The following is a 25,156-nucleotide window of genomic DNA, read 5'->3' as shown; positions in this document are numbered from 1 at the left end:
GAATATTAGGATGCTTAACATTTGTCCAGTCTTGTTCAAATATTAACTAAATTGAACTCCAGACATCATGAATTTTAATTTGGGTAAAGGCAGGCTATTATTTTATATGCTTCTCTGATAACTTAAGATTCTGTTTTCTCAGCAGTCTCTAAACACTGCAGAGCAGAGGCAATGCATGCTGGGAGGAGCAGGCAGAGATACGACTAGAGCTCAGCAGGAGGACAATCTCTGTGTGTCCCTCCTGAGACCCGCACCTAAGACCCACTGCTGGGCTGGTCAGGTTCTTACATGTCCTCCCTATTATCGCATCCGTCAACAAAACAAAAACCTTATGAAAGCCTCCTAATTGTGTTCTAGAGAGAATAAAGACATGGGTCATTTAAAGGATGTTTGAGTAGAGCTACAGTATTTATTCTATCCACTGCATCAAATGCACAATGTGATTATTTCTCCCTTTTTCCTTACCCCCTATATATGTTCTCCATGACAAGATTTGTATTTTATTAAAAGCAAAGTGTTTACATCATAACACACTGGCCTCCTGTGTCCATCAGTCTGTTTTTTTTTTTTTTTTACTAACAAACCTTCAATGAGAAGCAGAGACATACTTTTTAATAAAACAGAAGTCTGCAATGACAGCATGCAAATCCTTAATTCAACCAGGTAACAGACAGAAATAGTATGCCAACAACTGTCAACTAAATCTAGAAAGAAGAGGAGCCAACTTCAAATGCTGCTGATAAAGTTCTAACTGAGATATTTACAGTATGAAAAATGTACAAAATGGCCTTTTAAACACAGTGAAATCTACCAAGTCTCGCTTAGGAATATCATAATTCAAGAAGAATGTGATGGATTGGATGTCTTTTTAATGTGGTGGTCCAGGTTGATACTTATGAGTCCACATTAGGGTTATTATTAGTTAACATTCACTCATATTTCTACCTTGTCACCTAACTAATATGTACCCTGTATAGTTCTCAATTATTTATTAATGACAGTGGCTTTTCACATAGATCCATATCAGAATGTAAGCTAACACAGATTTTGTCATTTTTGTTGTATTCACTTGCACATTTCACAAACGTGGGGATGCGGAGTATATTTCACTCATCGAGCGATGACATCAACCAGTTAATGAGTCAGTTAATGAATATTCACAACAGTTTTCCATTCCAGCGGGTGTTTTACAACAGTGAGGGGGCTATTGGAAACCAGTCAATCGAGGGGTTTCAAAAGAATCTATGAATGTGAAGTGAATTATTTCAGTGGTTTCATATTCACAAACATGGCCCTCTGTTAATGAAATGTGTGCTTTGTCATCAGAGGCCACCAGGAATGACCTTTGTAACATCTGCCTTTCCTCCTTGGAATCAGAAGACAACAAATACGACTACATTACATATTCAAAAATAAAGTTTTTTTTCCTCAGTCTTTTTAGGCAACAACGATAACCAAAGCAATCGTAACACTTCCTCGCTCTGCTGTGCTTTAAAGGAGCAGGATCTGCTGGTTCATTCGCTCTTCATTTTCAAGGCAGCCGTCCACTACGCTCTAATACCATGCAGAGTTTGACATCAGATGAGATCACTACTTCAAAAAACCCCCCCGACTTCTGCTAATCTTATAATCCCTCGAGATTATGGCAGGTTGATGCTCGGTGGTCCCTCTCCTCAGCATCTGGTGCTTTCTTGAGACCAGTTAGCTGATCGGATAGGCGTGACATCTACAAGGCAGATACTCGGACAATGTTGCTCTGAGAGTATGCGGTGGTGGTGGTTGAGCCGTGCCCGTCTGATGAGGTCACCACAGGGGCAGAGAGGCTGACCATGGAGGGGGTGATGTAAGATTCGTCACATTTCAAGGGCACCGTCTCGTCCAGTTTGGCATTCAGGCTGGAGCGGCTGTGAAAGTAAACACAAAATGAAAGAGGGTGAGAGGTTGGACCTTGTAGATGTTTTACAAAAGCCTAGAGCTATTTCAAATGACCTTCACTGTGTGAAAGCCAGAGTCACTCTGGAGCTACGTATATTCTACATTCAGAGACACATGAAGAAGCCTTGGCTCTTGGAGCTCATTAGGTGACATTTCTACTTTCATGGAGCTTTGAATCTGTCGAGAAAAAACTACAGAGGACTTCAACTGACTGAACTGTGCATCGTAAACACATTCAGCCTCTCGCTGACACTGTGGGTACAGTATGTACTCACTTGTTGCATGCAAAGTATTTCATCACATGTAATGGAACTTAAAGCAATGAAAAAAATGCAATTTTCACCTCTAGAGGGAAATTTTTACACTTAGATTAACAAGAACCTGTTTGAGCTCATTTACAGAAAAACACTTTCCCCTTTTATCTCTCATGTTAGCAGAGAGTTCAGGCCCTATAGCAACACCTCCTCACAGATACAGCTGCATACATTTTCTGTATAATCTAACAAGCTGTTTAACAATTCTCACAGTAAAGGGACTTTTCTTTTACTAAAAGTAGCTCTGATTAAAACTGATGTTTTTGGATTATCCTGAGCAGCAGGGATGCTGAAAAGGCATGGTGCTGTATTTTCAATGTTCCTTTAAGCACCAAGAACAATTCAAAGGGCATCCATGCCATTTGCTAAATTAGTGTGTGGAGGCGACAATCTCAGAATATTTTCAAATCATGAATATAACAGAACTATAAGTCAAAAGACAACGCTATTTAAGTAATGATGGATTACAGAGAACTATTTATTGGCTTGCATTTTTGACCTCCTTCAGTATTTATGGCTGACTGCCTTGTGACTCGTTTTCATTTATTTTTTTAAGGTGTACTATAGAAGTCTTTAGTGGACAAATACCACACATTTTACTCCACTGGACCTTCCTCTGATAATGAATCATTTATGGGGGGTTTTAAACTATATTTCTGGTATTTTTATACCTGTATTTTTAGAGAGGAGGACAGTGGATAGTCAGAAATAGCTATTAGAGAGAGGGAGAGATATGCAGGAAAGGAGACATACAAGCCAGACTTAAACACCAGCCACCCGTGCACAGAGGCGCTACCTAAACTCTAATGCCATCTGTATTATCATGATACAATAATGCTGATTATCTTGTGACAATGACAGAAATGTTATGCTGATCAAGAGAAAATCTAACCTTGCAAAGCAGATGGATTTGCCACAATACATGTCTACCATCAGGCAAAACAACCTTTAAAAGCTCCAATCTGCACCATTCATCCAAAGACACATCTGGCCATCAGTGTCATTTGAGGAGAATAAGGCAATAACTACAAGCGGGGTTAAGTCGTACTAAAAGCCGTTAGTTATGGCTGCCACCAGTGTTGCAATAAGCTTAGATGTAGCTATATCATATCAGCAGTTTTATCACAACTACATTTGTTTATTAAATAAAGAGCAAAGAACAGCACTGAAAGCTAAAGAGCCACACTGAAAGGTTTTCATAACAGAAATTAGAAAAGCACTTAGAGAGCGAAGACCTTCCATTAGCCCTATCTCCCAACAGTAAAGAATCCTTTAAAAAATTCCTGGATCCAGATGGTGATCCAGATCAGTCCCAAAATCTAATCAGTACTTTCTTACGCCATTTCTGACATTTCCTGAAAATTTCATCAAAATCCGTCTATAACTTTTTAAGTTATGTTGCTAACAAGCTAACAAACAAACTAACTAACTAACAAACCCTGCTGATCACATAACCTCCTTAGTGGAGGTAAAGATGGGTTTTGCTTTTCTCCCACCCTGCTTCGACCTGGGTTTGCAATCGTTTCGGGTGAGGTTAAGTTGTACTGTACACAGGTGTAAACAGTAGCTGCTTCGGCTGAAGCAATTAGGTTGGATGTAGCTGTAGAAAAGCTTCAGCTTTATCAAAATTCTGCCACATTTCTTTATCGAGGGAAAACCAACACTGTAAGCTGCTCTTGGCCGAGGAGACGTTTTTGCACTTCTCCTGCAAAAGATGTATCCACATCATGCACTGGTCATATACAAAGGCAGCATTCGTTCCTGAGTTGTGCATGCATATATTCTTTTGGTCTTGTTATTCTGTTTTGCCTGTCATAAATGTGACAGGCAAAACATTTGTCCAATCACCTACAAAGATATTATGAAAAGTTCTGCCCTTCCCATATGCTTTGTATGGGGGCTTTCCCAGATGAATGTGAGATACGTCAATGCAATGGATGTGGCACGTCAGGTTAGGAAAAAAATCAGTATTGATTTCAGTTGTGTGTACTAAACTGTAGGGAGAAAAAGAAGTCTCTACATGACAGAAGCACCAATTTCTGAGCAACAATATTTAAAGCTTCTTTGAGGATTTTTAGGAAGTGTTGATTTCGGTGCGGACAAAACATGATCACTGATCTATCTGCTAATTTTGTCCTAAAAAGTAATCCTCTTCTATTCTAAATGTTTGACATGCCAATTACAGTAAATCTCTGATCTATTTTCATTAATTATATGAAAATAAACGTTCACCCCTCTTTGTTTTTGAAGGTTAAGCAAAGTTGTCACCATCAGTTTAAGTCTGATTCATTTAGGGCTAAAAACATCTCACAGGAGCTTTAAGATGTTTAAACAGAATGTGTAGTGATCTGAGTGTAAGACACAGCTGTAGAGACAATAGAAGAGCAGGTCTACCTGTTGGTCACTGGCCTCTCTCTGATCTGTATGGTGCTCAGCTCCTGGTTGTTGGTACTTGGCAGGCTAAAGCTGCTCTTCTTCCTATGGCGTCGAGAGCAGCACGAGCTGAGGCCGTGAGGAGATGAGGACAGCGAGGACGCACGCGAGCCCTTCTTGTTCATCCCTGTGATCTCCAAGCAGTTAGCCTGGAACGTCTGCTCGTCCACAAACTCGTGGTTCTGCAGAGGAAGGTGGCGGGATTTCAAATTGTGATGCAGCTCATGAATCACTCTATTACATCGATGATTGGCTTTGCTAAATAATGACTAAAGATGTTTCACAGTAAAGACTAAACAGACTGAACAGAATCCACAGCAAAATTGTTTAATAATTGGGAAATGAATCATCTAGGGAATAGAAATATATTGGCCCAGATGTCCATATTAAGAGCCATCTGTGAAAACATTCACTACTGTTATCCCTGTGACGAATGAGCAGGACTTGAAGGTCAGATTAAAGTGAGTTTCTGGCTCCACCAGCAGGTGGCACCGTCATCATAGCATCTGATGCCTCTCTTTGAATCATGACTCCTTTTCTTATACCTTCCCTGTGTTGCTCTGCCATCTATAATGCACAGTATGAGAAGCCTAATGTAAACATGTGAGCTGCCATCTGAATGGCATGAAGCCTTTATGGAGCTTTTCCCAGACGACATGAGAGCCTTTTACTGGGGGGGGAGGATGATCTGTGAGGAGGAACACTGATTTACTGCATGTCTGTTCCTCTCTACAGAGCTGCAAGTGTAAAACTCATGTCACAGCCAAGCATTAAAGAGGCTCTTACACATCTGAATTATAGATAGTGGAAAATTAAGTATGCTGGTTTGTTTTAGACAAGTAATGTTGCTGGCTGGTGGAGTCATGTTATCTTTGGCATGTTTCTGGAGACGGGACTCAGCCCCATTTACAGCTATTTTTACCTCTTGCTGCATATGCAATGACGGTACAGTTTGTGCACGGATGAAAAAACTCACTTTGTTTCTATTTGTAACTCACTGTACCAGGCTGGCACTACTGATGATACAGCGCAGATGCAATTCTGCCTAAAAGGAACTGTTTTTTACAGTGAGCTATTTTAATCCGCTACAAAGAAAGTAAGAATGAAAGACAGCAGAGTGACTGTGTGTTTTCCAGTGGACACAGCTTTGAAGTTTAGGGGGGAATAAAGGGATTTTACCGTGGTCTTCTCCAGGCAGTGCAGCAGGTGATGATGTTGGCTCTCAAAAGGAGGGCTGGGGGCCTTCCCCACCAGGGCTTGTCCTGCCTCCTTGGAGGCCTTGGAACACACAAAGTGAAAGAAAAAACCCACAGTGTAGATGAGCCGCTTCAGAGTGAGCACAGAAAACAGTCTCAGGCAAACAGCTAGTGATGTAGGCAAAGCATTGACGGTTGAAATGCTGATCTGTAGCACGGCAGCCAATCTACTGAGAACCTAGCGTCATGAGGGTGTTTTAGAGATGCATAGAGACAGTGGCTGATTACGACATGTTTCACTGATAGAATTGGTTTTGCCATTTCTTTCGCTGATTTAGTGAGAAGGACCAGAAATGTCAAATTGAGCTCATTTCAGTGCAACAGCAGTGGCACACCTAGACACAGATCGAACAGATTGCACCAAACACAGCACAGATTCTGGACCACAACAGCACTACACACTTTGATGAAGGCTCTGCACGGCTCTGGGATGGAAGGTATGTTGTGTTAGTCTGCACTACAACCTGGATGCTCTAGAAATAACACACACCGAACACACACAGCAGATCAAAAACAGAGTTCAGAGGAGATGCAGGCTGTGCAGACTCCACAGGCGACCTACTGTCCAGTAAGCCTTTGGTTCCCCCTCTTCCCCTCCAAACCCTGTTGAACAGACATGCAGAGCTTGGTCATGAGTCAGTGGGACTGTAATGGCCGTGCTCCACCAGAAGGCCACTGAGCCTGCCTGGCCCAATCCTGCTGTATGGACGGAGAGAGATAGAGTGTCGACGAAGCATGTCAATGCCGGAGCTGAGAGGTGTGATGTAAAGAGAGAGGACGATCACACTGAAGCACTGGAATGACAGCAGCCCCTGTGTTACAGCATGAGGAGCCCCCCTCCCTCCCTCCCTCCCTGTGTGTGTGAGGTGGCATGGCCCCCCTCCCCGAGCAGAGCGGCATGCAAGCGTCAGCGAGGCCCCGGTCAGTCAGCCCCCCGAGCCGCCGCTTGGTCCCCGTTACCTCCTCCAGTGAGTCGATCAGGAGCCCATTTTGTTTGTAGCGCATATAAGCATTAGTGCCTCGAATCTTCGCAGCACGGATTCTAGCAAGTCGAGTTTTCTGTTTGAACAAACAGACCTCTGTTTTAGCCTCTGACGCTTTGTCTGTCACACTAATTGGCTGTGTCTCCCTCTGGCAGGCACAGTATTTAGCAGGGAGAGGCTATGCTTAAATGTAGCATTAGAGAAAAATCTGCCTTAGCAAACACTTTTCAGGAAGAAATGAACATATTGCTATTGAAAAGCTGCTGACACAAGACTCTGAAGATCATTTGTTCAGTCATTGTCATTCCCTCTCTTATTTCCTTCTCCTTCTGAAAAATACTCAAGAGGGTTTAGCCCCCCCAAATACACAGAAACACAATAACAGATTAATATTCTGGAGGATAGTGTTTGCCCTGTCATTCTGTTATGTGTGGATAAGAAGAGGACAGAGGAGAGAGGCTGATAGGAGCCAAAATAAAAAAAAAAAGAGACAGAGAGAAAAAGGAAGAGAGAAAGGAAAGGGGAGCGGATGAGTCAGTACCCTCTGGGCTCGTCGCTTCTCTGCCCGCTGGCTTTGGTGGTAGATGCGGCTGAAGTTTGACACTATGACAGGGACAGGCAAGGCAATGACCAGCACCCCACTCAGAGAGCATATGGACCCAAACACCTTCCCCACGATTGTTTTTGGCACCATGTCACCGTACCTGGAACACAGAAAAACAGACGACAGTGAGCACACTGTGGAGAAAACAAGAGAAAAAGCACTGCTTCTAGAAGCTTGTTTTATCATGATAAGTCTTTGTGTGATGAGTGTTATTTTTACTCGTCTTGAAATAGTTACAGTGACCTTGGATTATTTCACAACTTCAATAGCAAGTCACACATCTGAAGTGGGTGAGGAATAAATAGGACTTTTGTAAAGTCTCCTTTTCGCTGGCCTACTTTCTGCATGCCATCATGATGTTCCTCTTCTTAAAACACCGTTTCATATATAATTACACACCTGCTGGCACCGGCTAATGCTTTCACGTCGTGACCAAACGCGCTACATATCCCCTGTGACCTCTGTTAGCCAAACAGCTTGTGAAAGATACAGCGAGTGGTATCACATCGAGTGAAAGCAAAAGGAGAAGGGAACAGCGTGACGCCGAGCCCCGGAGGAATGATTTAAAGTCTTTGGCCACTTTTGTTCTTCTTTTCACATCAAAATGGACCTTTAATATTGAATGCACATAGGAAGGCAGTGAAAGCACAAAAACTATGATTTTGTATTCATGCACCTCTCAAATCTGGTGTTTATCTAAGCACAGGCATGTTATTTTTCAACATCTCTTAAATGTTGAACAGGCTGCGTTTGGCATGAATAGATTAATGGTTGTGCATGTGTCAGACGGCGACTGAATCATCCCCATTAAAGAGATTAATGCGCCTGTCTTCTATCAGGCAGTCGGACCTGTCTGAGCGTAAGGTAAAGCTAATATCAAACTGTCGTCATGATCTTGCTTTCTTTGCATTAGCAGACACATCCAGCGCCGATTACCAGAACTGTTCAGATCAGCACAGAGATTTGCAGCGTCTAACTGAAACACCGCAGAACAACTCACAGTAGGCAAATCATCATTTAAAGTAACATGACACAGCACGGAGACAGTATGTTCCTGCTTCAGAATGGTGAGATCAGCTCTGACAAAATCTGTCACAGCAGTGAGAAATGTGTCAAATCATGACTGTTTCTGCTGTTTTATGACATTACGAAGCTTTAAATAGGAAAATAAAAGGATAAAACAGTGATCTGACAACAGCACTTTGAGAAATCAGTGAAGCTACAAGCTGATGAATCTTTCAGGCTCAATGGGGATTCAGAAAAGTCTATTTAGTTAGGAGTTTCAGATTAAAATCTGTGTGCACATTCTCTCTACCAAGTGTTGGATCTGATGGCACAGCATTTGGCCTACACAAGGTCAAGCTGATGAAAAGAATACATTTTTCCTTATTTATTCACAATTTGTACTTGTTTTGTAGCTTAAGAAACTGTCAGGTGTATCTGGATAGATTATTGATTTTAGCTACATTGCCGTGGGCCAACTTTTGGATGCAATTTTTCCCGTTTATGAAATAAAAATGCCGTGAAAATACTTTGTCTTGATCTCCTCAGGTATGTAATTATTGGTTCATTATGTATTTATAGCATCTCTGCAGGTCTCCATTTGTTAGTTTTGATGCATCATTTATACAAGTTTTGAGGTAAAATCTCTGCATGATTCCTCATTATGTAAAAGTGCCCAGTCAATAGTTTCTTAGCTACAAACTACACTTTCAAAAAAGCTGGGATGTTAAACAGAACAGTGATTTGCAAATACTTTTCAACCTATATTCAATCTAATACACCACCAAGACATTAGCCAAAAGACAAGATATTCATTGTTCAAACTGATAAACTTCATGTGATGCCTGCAACATGTTCCAAAAAAGTTGGGACAGGAGCATTTTTTACCATCGTGTAGCATCAACTTTTCCTCTAATAACACTTTTTTTTTAAATCTGTGGACTGAAGATAATACTTACTGAGGGATTGAAAGTGGAACCCTTTCCCATTCTTTCTTGGTGTACATCTTAAATTGCTCTACAGTGCAGGATTTCCATTCTCATAATTTGCTCCAAAGTGTACCACACATTTTTAGTGTTAAACAGTCCTGTACTGCATTAAGGCCAGTCTAGTAATATCACTTTTTTTTTTTTTTTCTTTTTTTTACTGTGAAGTCATGCTGTTGTAACTCGTGCAGAATGTGGCTTGGCACTGTCTAGCTGAAATAAGCAGAGATGTCCCAGAAAGGGTTTCACTCAGAGTATCAGGCTCTGTGACACGTGGAGCATCTCATGGAAGCTGTAATGTGCTCTTTCCTAAATCTTCACTGGGACAAAGAGCACTTTCTGTCTATGCTTTACCAGCAGAGCTCAAAGTGGGTCCAGACTGGGCTTATTTTTAACTCAGACTGAAGCAGTTTATAAGGAGGACACAGTCTGTAGTCATGTATGATCTCATGCTTCCTTTTTTACTTTGTGTTATTGTAAATGGTAAGTGTTGAATGGTCTTGAACTTGTGTAGTGCTTTTCCAATCGTACAACTGCTCAAAGTGCTTTTTTTACACAGGTCACACTACCCATTCACACTCTTTCTTTATTTGTGGATGAGTTTTATGTAAAGGCCCAGACAGGGACAGGCATTGCAAATTAGCTCTGTCTAAAATGCTGTGGTGTGTGACAACCATTTACTCGCTCCATACTTGTCCCAACACAAATAAACATGAAATAAAAACAAGTAATTAAGCCGTCATCTGGATGGAAACATAAATTGCTCTGAAGCCTATACATACTGCTCAATCAGTCTTAATGCTACTGTCACAGATGTGCAAGTTACCCACACCATGAGCACTATTACACCCCACCACTAATGCTGGCTTTTGAACTTTGCATTGATATTAGTCTCAGTGGTCCTCCTCCCCTTTAGCCCAGGCAACTTGATGGCCACTGTTTCCAAAAAGTTTTTGAAATGCGGACTCGTCAGACAACAGCACATTATTCCACTGTAGGTCAGTCCATACCAGACGAGCTTGGGTCCAGAGAGGTCAGGGGCACTTCTGGATACATGGTTTTCATTCTGCATGGTAGATGCCACTGTGTCAACTGAAAATGATTTGTGAAGTGTTCCTGAAGCCACGTTGTGATATCCATCACAGAGTGATGCCAGTGTTTAATGTAGTGGTGCCTGAGGGGTCAAAGGTCACATCCTTCAATGTTGGTTTTCAGCCATGCCCTTCATGTACAGAAATGTATCCAGATTGTCTGAATCTCTTGATGATGTTAAGGACTGTAAATGGTGAAATCTATCATTTGCTTGCAATTGCACACTGGGGATTATTCCTCATAAACTTGGACTATTTGACCAGGCAGTGTTTCACAGTAGAGGATCTTGCACTATTGTACTAATGGAGCCTTTTAGGAGTGCTCCATTTATACTCACTCAGTGTACCATCACCTGTTAACAGTTAACCTCCCTACCTGTGGAACGTTCTATGTGTTTATTGAGCATTCCAAAACTTCCACAGACTTTTCTGGCCCCTGTCCCAACATTTTTGGATTGGGTTTTGCAAAACTTTTTTTAAAATCATTGATTTTTCTGCTCTATTTCTCAAGATTATTTTCAATTTGGCAAATAACAGTTCTTAATCAAGCAAGGTTAATAATTAAACTTCTAATTAATGAGCTCAGAAATAAATGAGACTAAACTAAATGTAATCAAAAGGAAAACAACAAAAGAGAAGATGCTCAATAAAAAGATCACAAAATAAGAAATTAACAGAGAAAAGTGGGGAGAGCAGAGCTATAATCTAAACAAAAATACACTTTGATATTTTTATGCGTTGAGATTTATTTGGGGATTTGCATCCCTTTATTGTTATAGCGGGGGGAATTAGATGAGGGGGATGTGGGAAAGGAGCCACAGGTCAGACTTGAACCTGGGCCGCCCACATACATCTGATGGGATCTAGCATCCGGGCCATCTGCGCCCACTATTTTTAGATTTTGTGCATTTTAAGTTTGGTAACAGCTATTTTGTACACTTTTACCATCTACCAGTCAAACCCACTTAGACCACCACATTATCAGGAAAAACATAGCCTGATTGTGGCCACACAGAGAGGTGAAACTCATCAACATCACTGAATAATTAGGGGGCAGACTCTGATTTCTCCCAGGCAATTATTAGTGCCCAGCCCAACCCCACAAATTACAGCCACAAATCATCTGAACACAACCTGCAAGGGTATAAAAAGTCCTCTGCAGACACTTGAGGCAACAGGCAGGTCTGGAGTGAAGAAAAGGAGCGAAAAATGAATGAGTCAGAGCATTTTTGTTTTCCTCGTCTTCTAAACATCCCTCTTTGTGCTGCTGAGGACCGGCTAACCACGGGGTTGCAGGTGGGAGAGATGAATGATCCAGAGCCTAATGCGCAAATGACCTGAGAAGACCATTAGCTCCTGAGAGGAAGATGAATGCAGGTAGGCGAGGACATCAGCATTGCTCAGCGGCTGTGACAGCCGTGCGTCTCTCAACTGAGGCAGGCTAATGTGAATGTATCGCTACACGGGAGGTTGACTATTTCATAAATGAAGTTGTCTAATGCCTGCGGCCGTCTGCTTGAGTCATTAGCCTCAAGTTTCCATCACATTGGGCCCAACAGCCAGGGCTTTGACACAGCCTGGGCGGGAAGATGTAAAAGTGGACATTTTAATATCACGCTTGATGGGACTTCTTGTACAACAGTTTGCTTTCAAGTTGAGTAATCTCACACAGATGTCATTAGTTTTACAGTTCATTACAGGTCAAGTCATTTTCCTGTGTAATCACAGACTGAGCCTGACAGCAGGTGTCAATTATAGATTCCGGATGTGCTGTTGAAAGCCTATTAAGAGATTGACATAAAAAATGCAGCGCAGCATTCACTCACATAAACGCCACCGCTTACGTGTGTTTTATTCCTACAGGTCAGGAGTCAACATGCTGCAAGATGTGAAAATGAGCCTGAACAGCCAACTGTGGAATAAAATGTATTACAGTCCTTTCAGTGAGCATCGTCTTTTGAAAGCAAAGCATAGTGGCGAGCAGGTAAAAAGGAAAAGAAGACGAGGGAGTGGGTGCACTCTGGAGAGAAGCACTAACAGTGATGGATTGTTCATAAGGGGGAGGCTGGGATACACAGAGCTCTGCCTCCTGGATGACGGCAGAGGCAGGAATTAGCAGCAGCGAGAGATTAAAGTAATGTTCCTGCTTTGTTCCTGTTGTCTCTTGCTAACAGGTAGCTACGTTTGCTACCCGGAGCTGACACGGGTGAGACACAAAGATGGATGGCCAGATCTTTATTCACCCTGCAGAGGAGGAAGAGGAGTGTCGGAATGACTGAGTATCAATTCCTCGGTTCCACCCACCTGAAACGGGCGCTCGCGCACGGAGCGCTCTTAAAAACAGCGCATTGTGTAGAATTGTCCTACAGTGAGATGACAGCATTGCAGATGAAGCCCAGCGTGCTCAGAGAGAGAGAGAGAGAGAGAGAGAGGGAGAAACTGGGTGTTCACCCCAGATGGTGTAGGAGAAATGTCAAGCTAAAAGGAATATTTGAGTTCCTGAAGCGAGGGATGAATGTCCCCGCCCGGTTTGGATAATAGACCAATCAAACATTCATGAGTCCCTGTATCAACCTGCGTGGCAAAGTTTGTGCGCTTGACCTTAAAAGCGGTGCGGTATTCCATCAGGGGGTGCTCACAGACTGATTTCTCTACACGACCTCACCGCCTCACAGTGAGCACTGACACCCGAAGACATTGACACGTCTGGCCACACAGGGACACAACACTCGTTTGGCTGTGTGTGTGTGTGTGTGTGTGTGTGTATGTGTGTGAAAGGCCTTTAATTTGACATCTAGTTAAACCAATCCTCCTCCTTAAAAAAGCAATCTTGTTCCTTGATTGTCTTCCAGAAACCCGGCGTCTGAAATCTGACTGCCATCTGGTTAGTGGGAAGCGAGAGAGAAAAAAAAAAACAAATAAGATATCTGGATGACTTTACAGACACGTCATTTGTTTATTTTTCTTCTCAGAGAAAGGGCAGGTCCTTCATTTTTATAAATCAATCAGAAAGAAATGAAATTTTCTCTGCTACAAAGAGCCTGAATGGTAAAAATCGGACCATTTCTGCTCGCTGTCTTTGCACCACATAGACATAAAAGTGTTTGAGGTTGTCAGGAAGTAGAAGCATCTACGTAAAAAAAAAAAAAATCTCCCTAGTGAGCACAGACTCAAGTTTCTGATGTAATCACAGAGGTCTAAAGGAAGTCCTGCTGTCCTATAGACTGACTTGCCAGTTGAGATCACCGCCAACAGCTTAGCACCACTGACAATTAGGATCCAAGAGGGATTGTGGGAGATCTTTCAGTGCAGAGGGCTTTGTGAACAGCGTTAAAATCCCATCATCCTTTGGCACCTCTGTCATGCTACTTTCAGCTTCACTTCCTGGTTTTAACGCACATAGAAAAGAAAAGTAAAATGCACGGTAAAACTAAAGAGAGTGAAAAGCACAATGTCAGATTCCTCTGATGTAGCCGCTCAAGGTCAAGGTGATAAAGTGGGAGAAAAAATGTCTGGTAGGCGCCAGAGTTTCTGGACTGTGTGCCGGCTTTTTTATTAAATCCGTCATGGTAAAGACAGAGTCTCATCAAACTGCACTTTGATCTTCTCCACTTTGATATTTCAATAATAAGCACTGAAATGAAACTAATTTGATTAATATATTAAGCATTTTGATTCATCGTCAGATTAGAATCAAGATGAATTAAGCACACTGGTCCTATCTCCTGCACCATCTATCCTCCTTGTTTCATGCCAATAATTACTAAGGGGTCTGCAATCTGGTGATCTGAATATGAAATTAAATTCAATCTCACCTTCTACACTGAGACTGGTTAAACTTCACGTGCCCCTTGGCGATGCTTCCTCTTGTGTGCTAACAGGCATTTACATTCACATCACAGGCATCTGTTGCACATAGGGGTGGGCCAAATATCAATAGAGCAATATATCATTCCTGACTTAAAATTCTATGATCAAATATCCAGTGCCAAATATCAATACTGTAATAAAAAAAATCTGGTGTATGATGGGGTTATTCACAGGGGCACTTATGACAGGAACGAATGAGTGAGCAGAGGTTATTAGGAAGAAAGAAAGAAGCTGACAGCAGGATAACATGAGAAGCAAACAGGAGAATGATAAGAGCTTAAAATGACTCCAAATTATTTTGCTTGAATAAAGGAATCATGCACTTTACCTATTAAGGTGCATAAGGTATTCTTCAATTAATCAGAGATCGTGATTTTTCATTATGTGAATGTTTTCCAGTTAGGGCTGTCAAGATCAATCACAATAATTACAATAAATCATCTTTTAAAATTAGTGCAATTTTTAAAAATCATGAATAATTCCATACTTTATAGTCCCTATGAGCACCACACACCTTGGCAGGGTACCATTGATCCACTGATGGCCAGGCTGAGATCATCTACAGACCTGGACTCGGACTGGGTACGCTGAGCAAAACACTGGAGTGTTCCTGGGATCTGAGCATGCAAATGAAAGTCTTACAGGTCCTTCTGGTCTTATATTCTCGTGAGCCCTGGATGCTGACTGATGGCCAGAGGCACAGACTCCTTTGTAAGAGCTCTTCAGTGCATTTTTGGTTGTCATTGGCAAGACTAAAACACTGCTGATGTGCTCAAGAGAGTGGGGGTAGGAAGGGTAAGCTGCTTGATAGAGGAATGGCAGCTGCACTTTTATGGGTGCCTGGTGCATTTTCTGGGAGCTGATCTAGCTAACTGCATACTGAGTGCCCAGGAACCTAGTGAGCTGGTCCAGATGTCGGAGAAGATCTGCGTGTTGTGGAGTGGGCAGCTGGAAGGACACCTGAAGAAGTGGGTCATGGGCATAGCGCCGGCCGAGACAATGGCCATCAGGAGGCCGGAGCAGTACAGGACCAGGGTTGGCTTAACCAGCATATGCCCCCCATACCTGACCTGCAGGTGTCTCCCTTCAGCCGCAGTGATATTAAACTAAGTCCACCCGTGCTCCATAATGTTTCATTATATTCAGACAGACACGGTTCTGGCCCTGGTTCCGTTCTGGAGTCTCAAAATCTTGGTGCTCTATGGCTAACCAGCCTGCGTTCACACCAGTTTAAGCAGAACCAAAGTGGGAGGACATGTAGGACATGTATAACCACATCCAGCTCCACTTTTGCCCAAGTCTTTCCTGCTGTTCCAGTATTCCTTCTTCAGTTTCTTGAGTTAATTTATTATTTGTTCTGGTGTTCAGTTGAACCCAGCCTTCGCTATCTCTTCCACAACTTTGGCATTTGACTTGCCCCTCCTTGTACTACTCTCCAGCTTTACCTGGATATCTTGCCAATGCTCAGATCACTACTAAACATTTTGTCTCCCCAACAGACCACTTTTTCTCCATTTTTTGCTTGTCTTCATAACCTAGAATGTGATGGGCCCAGTAGGCGATTTGGTTTTTTTTTTTTTTTTTTTAACAAAGGGGATGCACCTTGTTAGCAGTAGTTGTTATCAGAAAATCCCAGCATATTCTTGTACTGGGGGTCTCTAGGTATCCCTCTGATTTTTCATGTTATTTTACTGTAGCATTTTTAATAATTAGATGTTAAAATCATAACAAAATCCCATTCATTTCTACACTGGCATATTAAAAAATATATTAAACATTTTAGCAAGTTGTGTTTGTATTTAAGTACTGTGTTTAAAAGTAATTAATATAACATTAAATTTAATGCAGTGGACTGAGTTTATTCAGGCTGGATTTTATCATGTTTCTTACAATAAACTAATATAGCCAGTTAGAGTTCATGTAAGAAAAAACTCATCTCAGAAAAAGTTGAACATTACTGAGAAAAATCTATAAATAATGAACACGCAGAGATGGGCACAAATACATCAAAAAGTATCTTGTTACAAACACTTGCTAAAAATGTAACAAAATACACAGAAAATATAGGATGAGGAATGTAGTTAATTAAACTACAAATCATTTTTTGTCCTTACAAAATACAAAAATGATTAAACAAACTGATATAAGGCTGCAACAATTAGATAATCAAAATAGCTGGCAACAAATCAATTCATTGACTAATCATTTTGGTTTTCAGTGAGCACAGAGAAACTTTCCACTTTCAGCAGATTAATGTGAAAACAGCCGACAGCAGCGGTACTCAACCTTATTCTACCCAGGAGCCACATTGTCTTAAAAATTCTATTGCGAGAGCCTCAATCCAAAACCAAGGATGTAATGATCAATCTGTCCATAGTTGAAATGAAACAGTGAATTGATGGATTATTGTGTTGTTAAAGGGGATTAAATAGGCCACATAAAAATGTCTGTATAGTGTCAGAAGAAAGGATATTTAACACATAATAAGCATGTTTTTATTCATGTAAATTCCATTTACTGTAGTTCTGTGACTCTGTTAACTTAAAGGGATGCTTTCTATTTTTTTCCTCTCATTATTATTGCTTTTAGCTAAAGGGGGAGGGTTCCCATATTGGTCTTTGCCCTGGGCCTCCAAATGGCTAAAAACGGCCCTGCCTCACACCTGCAGCTCCCCCTCACAAATCTTTCTGCCCTGTCAGTTTGTTGCTTTCATTTTTCTGTTTCTGCCCTTTTGACAGTATTTATTATTAGTATGTTTAAGATCAAATTAAGCACCCACGTTTGGACAAGTTTTACTCAATTTTACATATTTTCAAAATATGATCCGAGTGTGTTTGGCTCGTTGATGATGATGCGCATCACAAAAGTCATCATCAAACATGAGTATGGGAGAGCATCGGCAGGAAGTGACTGAACAAAATTGTTAAAATGAACACAAGACAACACACCTCTATGAATGAACTTAATGAAGAGACGTGCCATCAGCGGACTTCCTCTGCGCTCTTTTACGCACGTTCCTCCATCCAGGGTGCACCCGGCGGTAATAATACACAAGTTTTCATTTTAATTTGGCAGTTAAAGTCTGTCTTTTTTGTGTGGACTTAGATTTATTGATATGACTTATTGCAAAGAGTCTTTACTGCTGACAGCTTTCACCTTTATAGAGGATTTCGGGAGGATTTTTTAAAGTAAGCCTTAAAAGAGCCGCAAATGGTCACTAAAGAGCCACATGCGGCTCAAGAGCTACGGGTTGAGTAGGCTATCACTGGCCTACAGTGTCAAACTCCGAGCTTCACTGTACACCCAGGAGGAGAGAGGGAGGGAGGCGGGGTAACGGCGCAGGATTAGCGCATTGAACAGGCTGTGTATCCATGGGACAGTACATGTTATGCTGGATGGGAATGCCGATGTGAAAACAGGGGAGGGCTAATGAAACAGTGGCGATCTGCTGCAGTTTAATACATAAATGGGAAACCCTGTAAAGGATCAATGAGTCAGGCAGAACATACTCAACTAAGCATCCCTGCTCTGCCCTGACAGAGAGGGGATGGCAGGTTAACACATTTTGCTCAATTTGCTAACAAGGGGAACACCATCCCCCCTCAACCCCCCTCAAATCGCCTACTGGATACACCCACTGATGATGTGACGGCTACCAAGAAAGAACCAGCAAGTTTTGGTTCCAGCTGAGAACCAATCTTTTCTCTGTTTGATCGTGCTGGCCAGTTCTTAATTAGGTTCAGGAACCAGAACCAGCACAGAGCCCCCCCCAGTCTTAAAGGCCTAAGAGACAGCTCAGTGGATAAGTCAAAAGTCATCTGCACCCTGCGTTGGCCCTTATCCCCTGGGTATAAAAGGAGCATTTTAAAGAGGCAGAGTTTCTCAGAAGTAAAGATGGGCAGAGGTTCAACAATTTGTAAAGAACTGCATCTAAAAGTGGTGGAACAATTTCAGAAAAATATTCCTCGACATAAAATTGCTAAGTTTTTAGAATATCCCACCATAATATCATAAAAACATTCAGAGAGCCTGAGGAAATCTCTGTGCAAAAGGGACAAGGACAAACATCAATATTGGATGCTTGTGATCTTCGAGCCACCAGGCAACACTGCATTAAAAACAGGCATGATTCTGAACTGAAAATCACTGAAAATATGGGTTCATGATGTATGCCAATTACTGCATTCTGCTTTCATTTACATTTTACACAGTGTCCCAACTTTTTTTGGAATTGGAGTTTCACACATGTGACATCTAGGTGATAAGATAGTGTTATGGGCAGGAAATTAGGTGAGATTGTTGAGAAAAGAACCAGAGTAAGGTAAGACACACCTCACAGCAGAGCCAAACAAGTGACTGTTTACTTCATTATCTGATAATCAGCCAGGCTGATGATTGGTTCACCTTCATATAAAACTTGATTTTTACCAACGTCCCACACCTCTCCATTGCACTTTCTTGTCTGTGTGGTAAAATCTGTCCCTAGAAAACTAACTTGGTGTCGGAGAACATGCCAAACTTCAGGCTTAAGATAGTCAAAAAGCCAGTCAGCATCTCATTGGCTCCATCTTTTATTAATAGAGTTTATTATGTGGATTCACTTTGAACTTTATTTGAAATGCCCTGTGAGAGGTTAGAACAAGACATATTTGACCAAAAAAAGCTCTAAATTGAGGGAAACTGTCAAGGTCATCTGTTCAGAGTCTAACAGAGCATTAGCATTTCTTTATCAATTCAAAAAAGAGGAGTTTGGTGAATCCCAAACATGCTCTCTGCATCCTCAGCAGGTCTTTGATAATTCCTTGAATGCATGATCTCCTGTTTGACCTTCAGCAGCCATCGCATCGCACAGCAGGCTCCCTATCAGAGCTTCCTGGGGTAATTTCACATGCTCAGTTTCACAGTTCAGTGATTTGTACAGCACAGGCAAGCCCTGAAAAGCTGTGAGACCAAAACCTTTCAATTAACCTGAAACCAGATACTGTCACCTACTGTACCCATCAAAAGTTCGGAATGACAGAGAGAGGCATTAAAACTGAAGAGGAACAACGGGGCCACTACAGTGTCAGGAAGTTTCACATTTTCTTAAACTGGTGACACCTCCTGCAGGCGTAATGTGAAATTTAAAACTGCAGCAGAGGATCAAAGAGTGTCAGAGTGGACACAACATTAAAATCTTATCTGGGAATTTGACACAGAAGTGATGAAGCTCTACGCTGACCAACCCAGAGAGGCTCCATTTTTTCACAAGCTGTGACAAGGAGCAAATGGAGCAATGCTCCACGACAATACGGCTCTCTGTAACTTCTCTGCAAGGCTGAAAGAGCACAATATTCATCCTTGCTGACAGTTAAATAATAGATGTACCAAAAAAAATGTAATTTTCCCTCCTGAACTCCATCATGCTCATACAACTATGAATTGGGAATCTCAAGAAAATGGATTACACTGCCTGCATGTCATAGAGGCATACTAACATGAGTGACAAGAAGAGATTCATTTTCTGCTATGTGTTCAGGAAGACTGTGAAATTTATGGAGTGCTGCAGTCGAGGTCTTGAGGGTGGTTATGTCTGAGGCCTCATAAAAAATTTACTTCGTAAAAACAAGAAAGGAAAGGCTATAGGATCGTTTCTTTTCTATGCCAACGGGCATCGTGAATTTGACCGACGAGTGAGGGAAGAAAAAAGCAGCAAACTGAGATTGCTGCATTCACTGATAAACAAGAGCAAGCGAGTGAGTTGGATAAAGGAAAACTCTTTGGTGCTTTATATATTTATATTATTGATGAACCAAATGTAAATGTCTTTTGTGGTTCGGTCAGCATGTTCAAATATTAAGCACATTCTGTATTTCTCTCCAACGTGAACAGACTGTTAAACACAATCTTTGTCATGCCGGGGAGACTGGCAGCATCGCTGGTGGCTAACACCCTGCAAGAATGTTTCGATGCAGTGGCACAGCTTCAGCAAGTACCACTGCAATGCAATCCTCCGGGAGATATAGCTCAAAGGTTTTAAGAGTCAGAGGCACAATAAATGAACATGATCTCCAACATGATCCCTAAACACCTTGTATCGTTACAGATGTTCTGCGCTGCGTCTCTGGCTTCAGCCCGGGAGCCCAACATCCAAAATGCTCCCTCTCCTGGGTTTGGACACCAAAGACTGATGGGATTAGGAGTGTGTGGGCTGATAGGACTCTGCTCTGATGCTATCCCCTCAGATATACATCATTATAGAGAGGGGGGGAATCCCACAGGCTCTGGGATTAGCCCGATTTTCACTGCAGGTGATAAGGGAGAGAAGGAGTTGCTGGCAGAGCTACACAACATAATAGGGAGATAGGGAAGCAGAGATAGGAGGGAGCCGGAGGACCGCACCGCCTGCTGTAATGCGTGTGGTAGGAGAAACAGAGCACTCGAGTATGAGTAACTGTGAACAATAGCCACGGGGAAGGACAACTTTGAGATAGGTGAACATCTTCGACTCAGCGGGCAAACATGCACCGACTACATCGCTCCGTAAAGGATGTTCGAAATGTGGTAAAATGAAGCATGGAGCAGATGTAGGAGATTGTTTTGTATGCTCTCCACAATCCAGAAGAGACTCGGTCTCTGCAGAATTGTGTGCAGAGCTGAAGGTTAGTATGTGAAGTTCAAGGAAACAGCCATGGCCTGCATGGCTACATGCCAGCCGGTGTTAATGCTTTGTAAATGAAGACTTTGTGATGAAGCAGTGTCAATGTGGTTTTGATCCTCCGGCTGAACGTTCACCCCGGAGTTTCAGGAACCATGCAGAGCCAGTAATGGCTAGTGCAATTCCTCTCTTTCAGCCAGATAAACCATATAGAATAATCCCTCACGTATAGCTCTGGCAAAGGCACCTCAGCTCTCCCTCGCTCACATATCAAACATGTATTCCCTCAGCCCTCCAAATCCCAGCTTAACCCTCACCCCGCGAAAACCAGGCGGCTAGTTATCACCGCCGCTCTGACATTAGCATGCACGCCCTCTCTCATTTGGGAGATCTTCTTAAGAGTCAGGGATGATAAAAAGCTTTCCTCTCTACCGCTCTTCCATTCCTGACTTTGACTCACCCTTCCTCAGCCTGGACCTGCCTGCCTCTAACTATGAGTCGAAGATGAAACGCTTCATTCTCTTTCTTTTTTTTCTTCCCCCCTCCTCCTTTTCTATTATCATGCAGTGCTAGCACAGCCCTGCTTGACATTTTTCTTTTCTCCAGCTCTTCTCCAGTCTCTCAGTCTACACCTGCTGACACTTGAGAAACAACTGCTGTCCTATGCAAAAAAGCAGCCCTATTTCACTGCTATTATATGCCAAGTCACCTCCGTACTCCAGCTTCTCATCGTCATGATTTCGTCTGTCCTTGTTGCCATCTCTTCTAATTACAAGACGGCAGGTCGTTCTGTACTCATAGAACTCAAACCGGGGTTAAGTACCAGTGTGGACCTTTACAATAAAGGCCATCCTGCAGACATGTAAAAGTAGGAATTCACCGTCAGGATGACGCAAGTCTTCAATCATCCACAACATGATGAAACCAACACAAATAAACTCAAACTTTCTGATTCAAACTTGTCATGCCATGTTTAGATTTCTGCCCATCCTTCTATATGTTCTTCCAGAAAGCCAGGGGCTAAAAATACACTCCCTCCATGTCGGAATAATGCTTTGATAATGCAATTACACTTCTTCGTGGCTGAATGGGGAGGGCAAAGGAACATGAAAGAAGGGCTGGGAGCTCGACAGGGTGCCGCAGCGACGGATTATAAGAAAAAACGTGATAATAAAATGAAATCATCAGACACTCAAGCGATTATGCTAATGAGCTCATTCCGTATTCATCACGGGTTAATCGGCATGTGGGCGAGAGAGCGGTGGCATTTTCTTGAACAGAGAAACCTTTGATCGAGCTGGCAGAGTTCCCTCACCTCTTGTATGACAGCCTGGAGGGGGTTAAAGGTGGAAAAATTAAGGAATTATCAGGGCAATCAAGGCAAAGTCAACAAATTAGTATAAGCGGTTTTGAATGTATTGTTTTAATGTATACTACAACATGAAATTCACAACAGAAGTCGAAGAAAGCAGCTAAAAAGGACACATTAAACTTCCTGTAGATGAGGATGTATGGATAAGGACATCTAGCATTGACAGGATGAGATTTCAGAGTGACCCCTGTGACCTTTGTTGTGTGTTAAGGTGATGGAGAAGAGGAGAAAACGTGAAAGGTCTTGTGGATTAGTGTGTGTGTTGGGGAAGGGGAACTGGTCCAGGAGCCTCATCACACTGACAGCAGATTAGTGCTCGGCGGCGCCAGAGCAGACGGTGAAAGATTAACTTTGATGTGCGATTCCACACAGAGCAGCCGCTGGATATCTGCTCCCTCCACCAAATGGCCCCTTAACTCTGAGTTTGCAGCGTGTGCATCCACAAGCTGCAGGATCTGAAAATCAGCTTTTCTTAGAAGCAGACCACAGTGTCGCCAGATCCTGGGTTCAGTGTACTTGTGTTCTTGGTAATATTACACCCACAAAACACTGCGTTACATTTTCTAATGTTAATATGTCAGCTTTAGCCAGTGGTCTTTCACAACTGTATTTACTGATTATTCTCAGTATTGATTTTTTTTAAGGGTTACTGAAGCAACTTTTCTCAGCTTTTCTCAGGAGTAGTGTTAAGTTTTTAAAAAAAAATCATATATATATAATGTCCTTAGAGGAACTTTAAGTCTGAGAAAAAACTCCCAATGATGTCAAAGTCATGACACAAAGTCTGACTTACAGAGTTGGAGTTCACCAGTCAGGGAGAGTTTGGCTAAAGACACATTTTCAGTAGCATCTCAGGAATGTAAAATCCAGTGCAGCCATACAAGAGGCTGAAAGCTAAGATAGCTCAACCTCTGCTCTTTAAAGTTTGTCTCCTGTAATATGACTCTCATCTCTTTATGTAAAGGCAAGAATAAATCCCAGGATTTCCTGTTTCAACCAATTAATATAAATGTCATAGAATAAATGAAAATGCACTTTATAATCTGTCTGACCGGATTATTAATGTCCAGACCAACAGGTCAAAACCAAAAGGTGATTAAAATTTCCAAGAAGACAAAGACGTGCAGTGGCTATTCTCTCTTGAGACAGGGGATAAAGTAAATGCTTTTATTTCAAAACAACAGAGCAAAGGTTTTCATGATGATACATTTATACACTTCAAAATGACTATAGTAAAAATCTATTGATGCATTTACTCACTGCAATACCACAGTAAATATGACACGTGGAAGGCACTCCATATTAGGAGATTTCTCAGAAAACAGCCCAATTCAACATAATGTCATGTCATAATGTAAGGACATTTGTGTTTAGTAGATTATTTCTTTGTTGTAACAATGCTTCTTGGCAATAAACCTTATACCATCAGAAAGCCTGTTTATTTCCCTTTCAAATGGTGCTACATTTGTAAGGAACATGTATTTGTGGGATGAGCAGCAGAGCTGAGTATGTGGGATGTACCCATAAAAAACCGCCAAATCTTCTCTGCCAATGCCAAACAGCTTATTCTGCCAATGACTCTTGTTTGGTAGATTAGGTGATTGAAGTCTGGAGAAACAAGCCCTATTTGCAATTTATAGTTCCTTCATTTAACAAACAGGAGCCTCAGCAGCGTGAAGAACCATACACAGCATCAACAGGCTGACACCTCTTCCTCATGCTGGCCACCAGCCTGGTCACACTGCTGTGGGATGGCATCCCATTCTTCAACCAGCATTTATCAGCCAATGTGGCTGTGTTGGTCACTCTGGCATGAACAGCATGCAAAGCTGATCTCATAAGTGTTCAATGGTGTTGAGGTCAGGACTGCTGGCCGGGCATTCTGTCCTCTACACTCCCAAATTCTGGAGGTAATCTATAATAAAAAACCCCCTCTGTGGGGGGCGAGTGTTGTCATCTGGGGACATAGAGTTCAGTCTCAGACTCAACTCTGACATACTCAGCTCTGCTGCTCATCCCACAATGTGGCACCATTTAAATTTCTAAACAGGTTTTCCAACATTATAAGATTTATTGCCAAGGGACAATAAATCTAAACAGCTCAGTTACTAAAGATCTGAAAACTTGCATGAATCTAGAAGTAGACTACAGCAATTCTTGTAAATGAAAAAGAATAAATAAAAAAATTAGGATGACAAGTTTAGCACTAGCTGTATCAACACTAGAAACAGAACATAGAGCATCACGTAGCAGTGAGAAAACGCAGTGATGCATTACACTCACTGTACCAGGCTTCTGTGTAGGCTATTGTTCATGTAATAATGATAAGAAGAATTTCTTGGATTTTTATAGCGCCTTTCATGGGACAGAAGGTTGCTCAGAAAAACAGAAGACAAGACAACACTAAAGTAAAGTTGGGGGTCAAGAAGAAGGGCTGTGGTGTTTTCTGTGGCGGTGTGATTAATAGAAATGGTTTGGAGAAGAGGTGACGATGGGACGTAATGACTTTAAACCTCCAAAATCAAATCAGTTCATCCCTGAGTCATAGGGGGCATTTGTGAAAAGTTTGAAAAAAATCCCTCAAAGTACTCAAGAGATATTCTGTTCACAGGCCAGGGATCAATATGAGGCCCATTTACATCGACCTTTGATCTCCATAATGAAATCATCCCT

At 42.0% G+C, this 25,156-nt stretch overlaps 1 protein-coding gene across 2 annotated transcripts in view; it reads right to left on the bottom strand.

The window, feature by feature from the left end:
* Positions 1-224: 224 nt before the first annotated feature.
* Positions 225-25,156, bottom strand: part of LOC121514607 (potassium voltage-gated channel subfamily D member 2-like) — a 53,287-nt gene continuing 28,355 nt past the window's right edge. Inside the window, exons 3-7 of one of the 2 annotated variants that reach the window (XM_041794794.1) lie at positions 7,463-7,625; positions 6,899-6,997; positions 5,862-5,960; positions 4,644-4,864; positions 225-1,904 (exon numbers count right to left, since the gene is read on the bottom strand). In XM_041794794.1, coding sequence (XP_041650728.1) covers positions 1,727-1,904; positions 4,644-4,864; positions 5,862-5,960; positions 6,899-6,997; positions 7,463-7,625 — 760 coding nt within the window. In that variant the 3' untranslated portion in view covers positions 225-1,726. The remainder of the gene's footprint in view (positions 1,905-4,643; positions 4,865-5,861; positions 5,961-6,898; positions 6,998-7,462; positions 7,626-25,156) is intronic. The other variant, XM_041794795.1, reaches the window with a different exon arrangement.

Source organism: Cheilinus undulatus, linkage group 9, assembly GCF_018320785.1.
Source record: "Cheilinus undulatus linkage group 9, ASM1832078v1, whole genome shotgun sequence".
Classification (NCBI taxonomy): Eukaryota; Metazoa; Chordata; class Actinopteri; order Labriformes; family Labridae; genus Cheilinus; species Cheilinus undulatus.
The sequence above is the reverse complement of the archived record's forward strand: the minus strand, read 5'-3'. Positions and strand labels throughout refer to the sequence as shown.